The 14,185-nt window shown below is 37.4% G+C and overlaps 1 protein-coding gene across 4 annotated transcripts in view; it reads left to right on the top strand.

Moving 5' to 3' along the window:
• LOC127182642 (nesprin-2) overlaps window positions 1–14,185 on the top strand; it is a 121,248-nt gene that overhangs the window by 25,822 nt on the left and 81,241 nt on the right. For all 4 annotated transcript variants that reach the window (XM_051138041.1, XM_051138040.1, XM_051138039.1 and 1 more), the window contains 16 exons: window positions 29–1,291; window positions 1,429–1,563; window positions 4,424–4,605; window positions 5,863–5,941; window positions 6,364–6,473; window positions 6,763–6,901; window positions 6,972–7,123; window positions 7,391–7,544; window positions 7,692–8,299; window positions 9,204–9,359; window positions 9,451–9,601; window positions 9,772–9,930; window positions 10,021–10,188; window positions 11,850–11,951; window positions 12,759–12,971; window positions 13,344–13,778. In XM_051138041.1, coding sequence (XP_050993998.1) covers window positions 29–1,291; window positions 1,429–1,563; window positions 4,424–4,605; window positions 5,863–5,941; window positions 6,364–6,473; window positions 6,763–6,901; window positions 6,972–7,123; window positions 7,391–7,544; window positions 7,692–8,299; window positions 9,204–9,359; window positions 9,451–9,601; window positions 9,772–9,930; window positions 10,021–10,188; window positions 11,850–11,951; window positions 12,759–12,971; window positions 13,344–13,778 — 4,206 coding nt within the window. The remainder of the gene's footprint in view (window positions 1–28; window positions 1,292–1,428; window positions 1,564–4,423; window positions 4,606–5,862; window positions 5,942–6,363; window positions 6,474–6,762; window positions 6,902–6,971; window positions 7,124–7,390; window positions 7,545–7,691; window positions 8,300–9,203; window positions 9,360–9,450; window positions 9,602–9,771; window positions 9,931–10,020; window positions 10,189–11,849; window positions 11,952–12,758; window positions 12,972–13,343; window positions 13,779–14,185) is intronic.

Here is a 14,185-nt window from a genome sequence, read left to right as displayed (position 1 = left end):
TTCTCACACCCTTCTGTATGTCTCTCAGGAGGTTACTGAGATGCTCAGTTCTCATGGAGTGAAGCGTGAAGGACAGCCTGATGGTGCGGAGCCTGCTTCCAAGGTTTTTGTGCAGGCACATTCTCAGCCTGAATCCCAAACTAGAATCATTCAACACCATCAGATGTTTTTCCAAAGCGGTGAACTTTCTCTAGAGAGCCTAACAGAACCTCAAACCCAAGAACTTCGTTCTTCTCAGGTGCAGTCACAATTGGAAGCCACCAGAGGCGTAAAGCCCCAGGTTCATGATAAATCTCCAAAAGACCAAAGAAAAGCTGTATGCCAAGTACAGCATGCAGAGCTCAAACAGCCTTTGCTGTCAACTGTTGTTGGCAGGAAGATTCAAATGAAACCTCAGACTGAAGTTCAGCTGATCTCTGTAGACTCGAGCCAAACCAGCAGCTTTGGACCATCAGACCTTCAAGCTGCCTCAGCAAACTTAAGCCAAAGGAGTGGCTTTGGACCCTTAGACACTTTACAGGTTATCTCTGTAGACCCAAATCAAACTAGTGACTTTAGACCATCTGAGCTACAGGTTGTCTCAAGCCAAACCAGTGAATTTAGACCATTAGACTCTTTCCAGGTTATTTCTGTAGACTCAGGTGAAGCCAGAAGCTTTGGACCATCAGATGTTCATGTTATCTCTGTAGACTCAAGCCAGATCAGTGGCAATATACAATCAAACCCTCTGCAGTCACTATCTTCAACTATATCCAGCCCAAGCACGTTGCTTACGTCGGTTACTGTGACTCAACTCAGAATGCCAGTTGAGCAGCATCTTGGTTCACCACCAAAATGGCAACCTCAAACCTCCTTGGCAACCCCCCACCAAAGACAAAAGGTTTTGGCCAAAAGTCACAGTCTTCCTCAGCCCCATGAGCCATCACAAACTCTGCCTGTAGACTCACTTGCAACCTGCCCAAGCACTTTGCAAACACTGGTAACAGAGACTCAGCAAAGAACACCAATCGAACAGCACATTGTTTCACCACCAAAATGGCAACCTCAAACCTCTGTGACGACCCTGCACCAAAGACAAAGCGTTCTATCTAGAAGTCACAGCTTTCCACAGCCATCAGTGGCTCAAGGTGTTCCCCATGTCCCAGTACAGAATGAGGTGTATGCCAGAGCTCAGGCTTTGGCCAGGAGCAGACTGGATAAAGCCAAACAGCACCTGCAGGAACACATACAGGATGTTATCACTGTGATCAGTACCAGAGACAAATCTAAAAAACAAGCCAAGAAAAAACAGGTGAGGCCATTTAAAAATGTGTTGAGTTTTCAGTCCAGCAATTATTTGCAATCAAATACTGGTTTAAAAATTGCATGTTTGGTTGAAACTCATACACACAAGCTGTTAATGTTTGCTGATATCTTTTTGTTCTCTAGGCGGTGTCACGTCTTCTCAGGCCTGTGGTGTTGGAGACGTTTCTAGAAGCTGTGAAGGGGATGGGGGATTTCTGCTCTGATGCCCAGCTCAAAGACATGGACCTCCTTTCTCATTCAGTCAGAGCCCAATGGGAGGTAAGAGAGATCATGGCCCTTGTAGCTGTACAATAGTGTAAATGCAAGCCTGTCAGAACTGGATTGATCTGATTGGTTTGCTCATATTTACACGCCATTTGTTTTCCTGAAATGTTTTATAGGCACATTTGATTAAAGGAATAGTTCACCCAAAAATGAAAATTTTGTCATTAATTACTCATCCTCAAGTTGTTCCATCCGGTAGAACTTCATTCATGAAATCCAAAGGGTGTTCATGAGAGCCTTTTAAGGCTGCCCTCAACTAAAGATTTTTCTGGTTGACTAGAAGTCATTCTTTTGAAGCATTAGTTGACTATTAGTCACACGTGTATTAGTAAACCATATAAATCATAACAGTGAGCCTAAAATTGCTTACTTAGTCTAATAAGTGCTTAAGCACATGCAAAAAAAGCTTGACACAGCGCACTGGCTGATATAATAATTATGAATGTGTCAGGGAAAAACAGCAAGGAGACTGCAGAGATGAAGTCAGTGACACTGACTCGTCATCTCCACAGTAGTGATGTACCTGTATGCACGTTTCATATTGATTACATTTATTTATTTATTTATTTATTTATTTATTTATTTGTTTATTTGTTTATTTAACAGGGACAGTGCATGGCCCTCAGCCTTACCAGAATTAGCTACAAGCTAAATTTCATCTGTAGTCCCTGGGCAGGAAAAAATAACATACAGTTAATCCAACAAACACATATAAATATGCCATAAGAGCATCATCACACAAATAGCCTTTCAAACAACAACAAAGTTTCACACTCTTAGAAAACACATTAAAACACAACAACAGGACAAATAAAATTCTATATTAATAGACATAATCTGAGAATATTTGTTTTCTATTTGAACTGCTTCATTTGAAAGTAGACATTACACTCTCTATAGATATATTTTTCCATGTCTATAAGGCAAGTATACACATAGTTTCTGAGTTTCACTCTCAAGTTCATTGAGACCGAGATGACAGAAAGCTCATCCTGTTTGCTTGAATTATTTTATAAAACCGCAATGTTTTGTTATGAGTGCACACAAATAAATGTAGAGTCTTTACAGATTCAAAAGATGTATTATTTTTATCTGTATGCACATAAATGGCATAAAAAATTATTTTTTTTCTGCAGCTAAGGAACACAAATTAAGAGGCTTGGTCGACTAAAATTTCTTGTTGACTAATGGTTAGTCGACTTTAGGGGGCAGCCCTAGAGTCTTTGCACACAAAAAATATTCTTGTAGCTTTATAACATTATGGTTGAACCACTGATGTCACATGGACTGTTTTATTGATGTCCTTACTACCTTTCTGGGCCTTGAACGTGTCAGTTGCGTTGCTGTCTATGCAGGGTCAGAAAGCTCTCAGGTTTCAACAAAAATATCTTAATTTGTGTTCTGAAGATGAACGAAGGTATTATGGGTTCGGAACGACATGAGGGGAAAGTAATTAATAACAGAATTTTCATTTTTGGGTGAACTATCTATCCTTTTAACATTGTGGGTCCCTTCCTGTCAACGTGGTAGAATACATCGGGGGATCTATTGGAGGATCTATTGGCAGAAATGCAATATAATATACACAACAATGTTTTCAGAGGTCCATAAAGACCTTACATACATACATGCATGTTTTTATTACCTTAGAATGAGCAATTTCTATGTACATAAACAGCTATGTACATTGCACCGGCATGTTTCTACAGTAGCCCTAAACAGCTTTTTATCAGTTTACTGAATAATTAAGTAAATATGATTCCTTAATTTACCACTGGCTACTCTCTGCTGTCTCATACAATGACATCTTTGTCCACCGTAGCTTCTCTATGTGCAATTCGCAACCTCACTGCTAGATGCCTTTCAAATGTACACACTGCACCTTTAAAACATGTGGGCATGTATGGACAGTTATTATTATTATTAAATCTTTAATTATGCATGAATATGTTTGCACACAGGTTTAAAAAAAAAAAAATGCATGCATACTGCGATGTGATACAATGCATGTGTCTGGTCTATTACTCTTTAGATTTTTTTGTTAATCATTGCTATATTCTGATCCTAGGTAGATCAACCAGCAGTCTAGATAGACCAATGCCACCATGGTCTTTGTTACCTTGTCCCAGCATTAAGGATTAAATCACAGCATCTTTTAATGGATCCACTATAGATAACACCCTGTCCTGTTATCTAGTCAGTGTAATTGTGTTTGTGTGTGAAGCTAACACATTCCTTAGTCTACATGCCTCTGCATGTGAACATAATTGCATTAAATCCACATTAGTCTTTTCTTTGCTCTGTACCTGTAACACTTACCCACTACATGAATGCTCTACTATTTTATTGAGTTTATTCCTGTAAGTCTCTGAAAGTTACCTTATTTAGTAGTTTTTATTTAAAGCTTAGTTTTATCATTTTATAATGGTTAAATCTTCTAAAGTTTTTTTTTTTTTTTTTTTTTTTTTTTTTAACTGGGATCATTTATTGACTGCATGCATGTTTTGACAGGTTGATATAGACGGTTACTTGTTTTCCTTTCAGCTGTATAATCAGCATTTCTCTCTTGTCACATCTAGTTAGCAAGCCTCATTACCTGCAATGGGATTTTTCCTTTCTAAATGGCCATTACTTATGCACCACAAAGAGGACAAAAAGATTTTTCTGACTAATATTAACTCTGATTTGTGTAAATATTGATGAGCTTCCCCAAACCACGATTGTATTCAATTTTTTAAAAATATTTTTTGTAATAGTCAAATTTTATAGTTTGATCTATATAGATAAAAATACATGTCATTGTATAATTATTGGCGAGAGTTTGCAGTTAATTTGTTTTGGGTTTAAACCTCAGGTATGTGCGACAGCAGCTGAGCGTTCAGTGCATCTGGAAGCCTTGAGAAGAATTACAGAGAGTCTGCAGGCCACAGAGAGTGTTCTTCTCAGAACCACCCATCTGAGAACAGATGCAAAGAGAGTGGAGAGCGCTCAACACCACACAGACTCCACAAGTGACCTGACACCATGCCAGGATGGGTACGTAAGAAATGGAATGGAAATTGTGGGGATATATAATGGTGAAAATACCTCTTATATTAGGGCTGCGTGATAAATTGCATGCAATTGTCATGCGCATCTAGACAGTAAAGCCGGTTCTGTGACTAGTACTAAATCTCCATCACGTGCATTCAATCAATACACAGAGCCGTGGATTACTGACAAGCTACGCAATATAATGTTCATAAGCGCAGATGAATTGCATTCAATTATGAACACAATTTTGCATAGCTTGTCAGTGATAAACACCTCTGTGTATTGATTGCCGCTCCAGCTGAACGCAAATGATGGAGATTTACTACGAATCGCAGAACCGGCTTTACTGACTAGATGCTCATGACAGTTGCATGCGATTTATCGTGCAGCCCTGTCTTGTATTATATTAATAATATCTGTTCTGATGTTTTAGAAATACAAATGAAAAGAAATGCATATGACAATTTTAATGCTATTTTTGTATAAAAATATATTTCAAATAAATTGTTTTTAGTACAACTTTTTCATTATTGACAATCATTTTCATTGAGCACCAAATGAGCATATTAGAATGATTTCTGTAGGATCATGAGACACTGAAGAATAAATTAGAAATGTTATTTTAAATTGTAACAATACTTCACAATATCACTGTTTTACTGTATTTTTTTGATCAGTGCAGTCTTAGTGAGCTTGAAAGGATAGTTCATCCAAAAATGAAAATTCTGTCATTAATTTCTCAGCTTCATGTTATTCCAAACCCGTAAGACATTCGTTCATCTTCGGAACACAGATATTTTTGATAAAATGCAAGGGCTTTCTGACCCTCCATAGACGGCAATGCAACTGACTCATTCAAGGCCGAGACAGGTAGTAAGGACATCGTTAAAATAGTCCATCAGTGGTTCAACCTTAATACAAGAATACTTTTTGTGCACAAAAAAAAAAAAAAAAAAAAACTATTTGATTTCTTCTCTTCCCTGTTAGTCTTTGAGTAATTAATGACAGAATTTTAATTTTTGGGTGAACTATCCCTTTAAATGGATTAAAAGTGACAGTTAATACACATATAATAGAAGAAAAAAATTGATTGAGGTGGAATCTTATGTTTAAATTTATGTGTTTATTTAAAGTACATAAACAGTTTATATGTTAGGTTTAGTATATGTAGAAATTATAGCTAACTTTATATACTGTAAATGTCTGTGGTACTGTATGTCATTTACATACCTAAGTAAACATGTGCACGTGTGTTCACAGCAGGGTGGGAGCAGTCAAGGATAGTGTCCTGCTGGGAAAGACTGTACTGCTTGATGACCTAAGCCACGTCCACTCACAGGTACACGTGATCACGTGCTGCATGTCTGTATTTGTGAAGCGTTAATGTTTTAGCTCTTTTTTGATCAATGTAGTATTTTATTTTATTTTTAATAGTAACTTTTATTATACTTACTTAGTCTCTTACACCAGCATGACTGTACACTAGCAGGTACTTGAGCATCTGTGAGCCCTTTATCTGCCTGGTGTTAACATGGCACGTTTTCTTGGCATGGTCAAGTTTGCTTGTAGCCAAACACGGAGATAAACCTTATGAGAACTTCTCAGCTCTGATTGGATGTCGTTGACCTTCTTAAGCACATGGACAGCTCAGAGGAGTTAATCTGCTGAGATTGGCTAGTGTATTCGCCTGAAGAGTGTATTCGCTTGTTCTGGGGTCGTTTGACCCCTTCTTGTAATGACGCTGTGGTCGTTCTCTCATAGGCTGTTGTACAGACCAACATCGTGGAGATAAAACAGATACCAGAGAGGACCGTCATCCACCCCTGTTTAGCACAGGAAGAGAAGGATTCCGCAGAGGAAGCTCAGAGCAGGTAAACCGTTTTGATACAAGTTATCTTTGAGAAATGTTTACATTTCCCTACTTTGCCAATACTAATGATATAAATGACTTTCTTAAAATCAATTTTAGGACCTATCTGTATGCAACTTATATGCTGCCACTTTTTTTAAAAATGCTTGTAATGATTTCTTTATGAAATAAAAAAAAAACATTTAAATCGTATTGATTTTTTATTTTTTTTAATTAAAATGTAAAAAGTACTTTTTATGAGCACTTTATGTATATCTTTTATTATATGCATATGTTTTATTTGCTTTCAGCTACAGTGCTGTTCGGTCAGTCTTCCAGCAGCAACTGCTTAACAACAGTCAGCAGCTGGGATCAGAGTTTCCCATCAGCCCTGGCGGCAATGCCAGTATCTCTGCTGACTCACTGAGGAGTCAACTCCAGCACCTCCTGGTTAGTCTCCTTCACCACTTTCTTGCATTTAGGGTGCATTTTGTATACAAATAGCTATTTACTCTTTTAGGCACTTAAGGACCAGACAGAGGCTCTGTGGTGTGAGTTTGAGCTTCAAGATTCCCAGAGCTCTCAGCACATGGAAGATGGCTGTAACATGGAGCAGGAGAAAGCTCAGCTCATTCAACAGTGGAGGGAGCAACAGATGTGCATTCAGGCAAGGTGAGACACATTTAAGCAATCCAGAATGTACTAAGACGAACTCTGTGGATAAGGAAAAATGCGCAATGACACAAATTACACTTGGATGTATATAAAGATAAATGTGCACACAAATACTGAGAGGCCAAACATGTCCAAATCTGTCACTTATAAAGTTGTCGCTTATGACCATGTTGCAAAGGAGCTTGCTAGATTTTGGAGCAGAGCTACTATTAGGCATAAGTGTGCAAGTGGCACAATTGTAATGTTGTTTTGTATATTGCTTAGGGTAAAGTCCCTTGAAACTGCGGTAGAGCTGCTGGAGTCCGCGGACAGTCAGATCAGACTGATTTCTGATCAGATCAAACAGATCAGTCAGAAACCTCTGAATATTAGAAACTTGTCCATTGCTGATCCCAGAAATCTACATGAAGACCTAAAGGTACATTAGCCACCAAAGACTTGTAGTTTTTCACAGCTCACAATCAGCTAATCGGACAGCTGACAAAGCATACATTAGAATATTTGCATAATGTCTTTACATGGACTGATGTGCATGTTCAAACTGATCTCTTTGTTTTTTATTTAGCGTCTAGATGAACGTATCGAGAAAGAGCTGGTTCTGCTTAATAGTGGAGGTTCTGTTAGCGACGCTGCTGATCTGAGTCACATTGAGCTCCAAGCTCATCTTCCCCTGCTTCCCCAAACTCTCCATGACCGCACAAAATGCCTGGAGCAGCAAAGACAATGTCTGAGAAAGAGTGAATCGGCCCTGGTAGGCCTTGTGAAACTCCTATCCCATCTCCAGCAGGTGAGTGCCGACCTCAGTGGAGCTCACAGCACGTCAGATCGCAGTTTAGTCTCCATCCGGCACAGCCTTCAGCAGGCCAGGGAAGAATCGGTTCAGCTAGACCGATTACTGGATGATGCTGGTATGAGAATAACTCTGGATGATAAAGCAGGCAGCTGTAATGAGATGGTGTCAGCTCTGGCTTTGCGTACCGAAGAGGTTGAGGCCAAACTAGCTGTAGGGCTGAAGCAATCTGACAGAGGAGGGAAAGGAAGAGTGGAGGGAGAACAGAGGGACAGAGCGGTCGGTAGGAAGAGGATGGGCCTGCAGGTCGCCCTGAGGGAGGTGCTGACGGCACTCGAAAAACATGGGCTGAAGGAGCCCACACTTCCTGCACTACAGCACAGGTGAGCAGACTTTGCTTCTGTTTTTTTTGTTTTATTTATTTGTTTATTTGTCAAGGTTAAATTAGCATATAAAATAATAAAATAGCAATTGCAATATACAAAAAAATATACAACAAGATTACTTATTTTTCCACTTGTTTTGCATACAGCAGATTAAATGTGCTTTAGAAATTGTTTAATTTTTTTTTTGTATATTGCAGTTGTTGTTTTTTTATTAATTAACATTATTAGTACCTTTTTATATAATTTAATTTATTAAAACAAGATGTTGTTGTTAATTAAAAATAACAATTGTTATTTTCAAGATTAAATAAAAAATTCTAGTAATATGTATTAAAATAATAATTTAAATATACAATTAAAAAATCTATAATAAAACAGGATTGCTTCTTTTTCCTCTTATTTTGCATACAATAACTTAAATGTGCTTTAGAAATCATTTAATTTATTTTATATTGTATATTGCAGTTGTTGTTTTTTGTTTTTTTTTAAATTAGTGCTATGTTAATTAAAATAACAGTTGTTATCTGCAATGTAAATTAAAATACGGTTTAAAAAATAGGGCTGCATTTCCTGTTTTGCATCCAATATTTCCAAAGCATATTTAATTTAATTTAATTTAATTTTAATTTTAATTCATACTAAAATAATGAAACAAGTTGTAATGTACAGTATAAAATAAACTTTCGCTACAGTATAAATAGATATATATGTAGATAATATAAATCGAAATAATTTTGTGATTGATGCATTAGTGCTTTCGCCTTTGCTTAATGCCTGAATTTAATCCATTTCAGATTCAGTTTAAAAAAACGTGTGGAATGACTTCTAAGAATTTTGTCTCTAAATTGATTACATTAATGACAATATGCATCTGTCTCACTAGTGTCTCTCTCTTTCTCAGGTTACGCTTCCTGACAGACACTGAAAGCAAACTGGTTGCACTACGCTCAGAAATTCAGGATCTGAGAAGTACTTGTGCACAGACAAACACCTCAGACACAGGCATCAGCGAGCTGCAGATGCAATGGGAAAACGCACACGGAGCAGTCGCAGAGAGGTGATGAGAAACACATGAAACCTCTTTGTGAAATGCCATTTTTCTGTACTTATTGCTAAATGGACACATTGGTTTCATGCTTCTATTTCAGTCGTGAGCAGTGTGTCTCTCTAAGCGAACTACTGAAGAAGTTCCAGAGCTGCCGAAATCGCTTAGGCAGCACTTTACAGAAAGCAGAGCAGACTATTGGTGATCAGGCCTCATACATGGGCAAAGACAACCTACAGCTCCTGATCAGTAAGGTACAAAGATCTTGTGCTTCCTTTCTTGGTGGACTGCAGATGGCAGTATTAACCACTTCATTTTAGATCATCTTTAGTATTAACTGCACATTGATATTTTGTAATATTTTGTAATTTTGTATTTTGTATGCATACAACTGCATGACTATTTATGTTGTGTGTGTGTTCAGGTGACCAGTTTAAAGTCAGATCTCAGTGGTCTTGGGGACGGGGTGGAGGAGTTCAGAGCTGTGTGTCGACAGCTCCAGTCTCTGATGAGAAGGATCCCAGACTGTGCAGAAGCTCCATTTGAGAGTGAGGCTGACACCCTTATGGACCGCTGGCTTGATGTATGTTCCCTCAGTAATGCTGTAGTATGATATAAATACTCTTACACTCTTTCAGTTATGTACAGTATTGGCATTAACCTGCTATTTCAGGTCACTGAGAAGACAGACTGTCATCTGGACAACCTTCAAGCTGGCTTTTCTCTTTGGGAGAAACTCCTACTATTGGCTGGAGAGGTGGAGGGCTGGAGCGCACAAAAGCTAATGACACTTGCAGAGTCACACCCCTTTCAGACAGAGCAGGATGTGTCTGCCATGCAGGTAAAACCTTCGTCAGTTGACAAACAATTTTAGGTAGAACTTTCAAACATGTACACTAGCAGTCAAAAGTTTTTAAACAGTAGGATTTTTAATGTTTTTTTTTTTAAAGATGTCTCTTCTGCTCACCAAACCTGAATTTATTTGATCCAAAATACAGCAAAAACTATTACTATTTCAAATAACTGTTTTCTATTTAAATATGTTTTAAAATGTAATTTATTCCTGTGATCAAAGCAAAATTTTCAGCATCATTACTCCAGTCTTCAGTGTCACATGATCCTTCAGAAATCATTCTAATATGTTGATTTGCTGTTCAAGAAACATTTTTATTATTTTTATTATCAATATTTAAAGCAGTAGAGTCTTTTTTCCCCCCAGAGATCAGCCTTTATGTGAAATAAAAAGCTTTTGAAATAAAAAAACATTATACACTATACTATTCAAAATTTTGGAGTGTGTGTGTGTGTGTGTGTGTGTGTGTGTGTGTGTGTGTGTGTACTTGTTTTTGCTACATTGTGGGGACCAGATGTCCCCACAAGGATTGTAAAACCTGAAATTTTTGACATTGTGGGGACCGGCCTGCGGTGTTTATCTGAAAGTGTAATGATGCAAACATGTTTTCTGTGAGGGCTATGTTTAGGGTTAGGGTTGGGTTAGGGGATAGACAATATCGTTTAGTTAGTCAGTATAAAAACTATAGAAGTCTATGGAAAGTCCCCACAATTCACAAAAACAAACGTGTGTGTGTGTGTGTGTGTTTTTATATATATATAATATAATAATTGTAACTTGTCATCAAGTAAACATTTATGGAAAAGAAACATGATATTGTTAGTGATATTTACACTACCATTCAAATGTTTGGGGTCAAGATTTTTATTTTAAATAAGGTATGCATTAAATTGATCAAAAGCAAATAAAAAATATTTTTTATTTCCAATAAATGCAGTTCTTTTGAACTTTCCAGAAAAAATATGTATCATGTTTTTTGAAAAAAATATTAAACAGCTGTTTTTAACATTGATAATAATAAACGTTTCTTGAGCAGCAAATCAGCATATTAGAATGATTTTTGAATCATCATGTGACACTGAAGACCGGTGTTCTGACAATTTGTGCTACCCTGTCAGATTTTGCTACCTCCCGTTAAAACAGATGGTAGCATAATGCGACAGCGAAAAATGCTACCTATCAGATTTTGCTTCCAGCATGATATTAATATTGTGTGAGGCTTTATTAACGTGTACACCTACCCCAACCCTAAACATAACATTACAGTATGAAAAACACAGTGTTGGTAGCACAATCTGACAGGCAGCATTATTTGTTAAAACACCGGAGTAAAAAATCAGCTTTGCCATCACAGGAATAAATTACATTTTACTGATTTTATTGTATTTTTGATCAAATAAATAAATATATATATATATATATATATATAAAATATATATATATATATATATATATATTTTTTTTTTTTTTTTCCCCAAAAATATATAAAAAAAAAAATCCTACTAACCCCAAACGTTTTAACAGTTAAGATGTTTTACATGTATAGTAGACTTACATAAATGGTGAAGTCTTTGATTAAAACTGTTTTTTTTGTTGTTATAACTTTCACAACTGACAATATCTTTGCCAAATATAATTGTTTTACACAGGATGAGCTCAGGATTCAAGAGGAGAACATTGAACATTTTCATCGCAGATCTTCGGAGATCCAGGAGCTGTTGCAGAGTCGCGAATTCCCACTGGAGCTACAGGTGATTTTCAGACAAAGCAGCAACTTTTCACAAAGCGAATTTTTTAAAGGGGACATTGGATGCAAAAATTCACTTTTGCATATAAATGTGTGGACCCAACCACCCTACAATGAGAAAAGTCCATCCACTCTTTTTTTTAATCCACAAAAAACCTAAACTGACTGAATTATCAAACCGTTTTGATTTTTTTGAGCAGTATGATGTCATATTGCTCAGGCTCCGCCCACGACCGCTGAAGGACTGTGCCATATTAGCTTATTTCCACCCTCAGCCAGTTGTACATAGCCCGCCATTTTCTCTGCACTCAAGCAGCTGTAGCGACAATAATGTCTTGTAAGCAATACAGGTGTTTTGTAGTTGGATGTAAAAGTGAACAGAAGAGTCTTCATTTTCTCCCGACAGCAGAGATTAGATTTGTTTTTCATGTGCAACAGAATACACAATAAACGAACGAGATGGGGGGGTGAGCAGAGGTCATTATCATTTAAAGAGACATGCACCAAAATGGGTCGCTGTAAATGAGCCGTTTTTGACAAGTTAAAAAGGGTGTTGTTTTACACTGACAATTGAGGAATTTTAACCAAAGTATTTTGCAGACATTTCAAGAATCATACCAACTTGTGGAAAATGGCTGTCTGATATCCCCTTTAAATGAATGCTAGACAAAGTGTAATGACATTTCTATGCAAAAATTATGTGGTATGTTGTGTTTTATAGATAAACCTCATTCAGTAGTTAGTGTTAGCCAGTCTAGCTCATTAACCACTCTTCAAATTTCAGCAAATTCACTATTGTTCATTTTTAAAGGTGATTGAGAGCCAGCTGAGGAAGAAGATGGCAGAGGTGAAGGAGCTCTTTTCTGAGACCAGTGATGTTTTTACACAGCTGGAAGCTGCCAAGGGAAAGGTGGCGTCTGATATCGCAGATCACCTGTCCTCCATTCAGTCTATCGCAAATGCGCTGACCTCTCTGACCACATCTGCCACATCTGAAAGCCCACAGGTCCTCAAAACCATCCAGGTGAATGTTTATACTTTAAAGGAGAAGTCCACTTCCAGAACAACAATTTATAAATAATTTACTCAACCCCTTGTCATCCAAGATATTCATGTCTTTCTGTCTTCAATCGTAAAAAATTCTGAAATGCTTTCCTCAAAATACATAATTTCTTCACAACTGAAGACAGAAAGACATGAACATCTTGGATGACAAGGGGTTGAGTAAATTATTTGTGAATTGTTGTTCTGGAAGTGGACTTCTCCTTTAAGACTAAGCTGAGAAAGTATTCAAATGTAAGTCAGCTGTGCTGTGAAGTTCTGTTTTGGCCCATTTTGATCTACATTTGCCTAAAGATGTTTTTTGAGCAGCTAATCCTTCCATTTTGACTGACAGGTCTTATCAGAGCAGCTGCAAGCGGAGGCAAAGCAAGCAGATGCTTTACTGCAGCAGATAAATCTTCTAGCCAGCATTGCTGGTCTAGAAAACCTCCAGGCGCTGGCTGAAGATGGAGTTCGCCTTCAAGAAAGCATCTGCACGGCTAGAGAGCTGCTCGTAGAGAAGAAAGAGCAAGCAATGAACCCCAACAGACCTGAAATTCCTCAGATGATCAGAGATCCTAAGCATGTTAAGCCCCAGATTAGAAAAACAGAAGATGCTGCACCTGAGATACAGTCTGAACTTGGAGAGAAGACACAAGATGCTCTTCTTGAGTTAAAGGATTTCAAAGAGCAGGCCTGCAGCTCGGCCCTGCATCAGCAAGGGGATTTTCAGGTTTCTGAGGATGTGAACAGAGCGGTCACACTTGAGGAGAGTCTTAGAGAAGTTCAGGTAATTTTCTTGTCATGAGTCTGTCTGTTCTCAAAGGGTGCGTCTGTAAAGTGGCCTGAATGGAAATATGAACATTTTTAGATTTGCTAACTAGAATCAGTTTGTTTCTTGGTAACTACTTCAGTTCTAAGAGTTATGCGCTGTCTGTTAACAGCAATTTAAATTCCATTTCAGTCCGTCATATAGTAAAAGGAACATCTGATGCACTAAAGGAAATGTATTTTTGAGCCCATTTCTACTTGACCTGCCCATTATTATATTGTATTATATTATGTTATATTATAGAAAATAATATATTAGGTGTTTAATTTACAATAATATCTGAACAATTTGTTACTGTAATATAATTCCATAAGTTTCTCAGACATCTTTATCTGCTGCACAGTCTTATTTACATGTGATTGTGT

The sequence above is a fragment of the Labeo rohita genome, chromosome 20 (genome assembly GCF_022985175.1).
Source record: "Labeo rohita strain BAU-BD-2019 chromosome 20, IGBB_LRoh.1.0, whole genome shotgun sequence".
Taxonomy (NCBI): domain Eukaryota; kingdom Metazoa; phylum Chordata; class Actinopteri; order Cypriniformes; family Cyprinidae; genus Labeo; species Labeo rohita.
The sequence above is the reverse complement of the archived record's forward strand: the minus strand, read 5'-3'. Positions and strand labels throughout refer to the sequence as shown.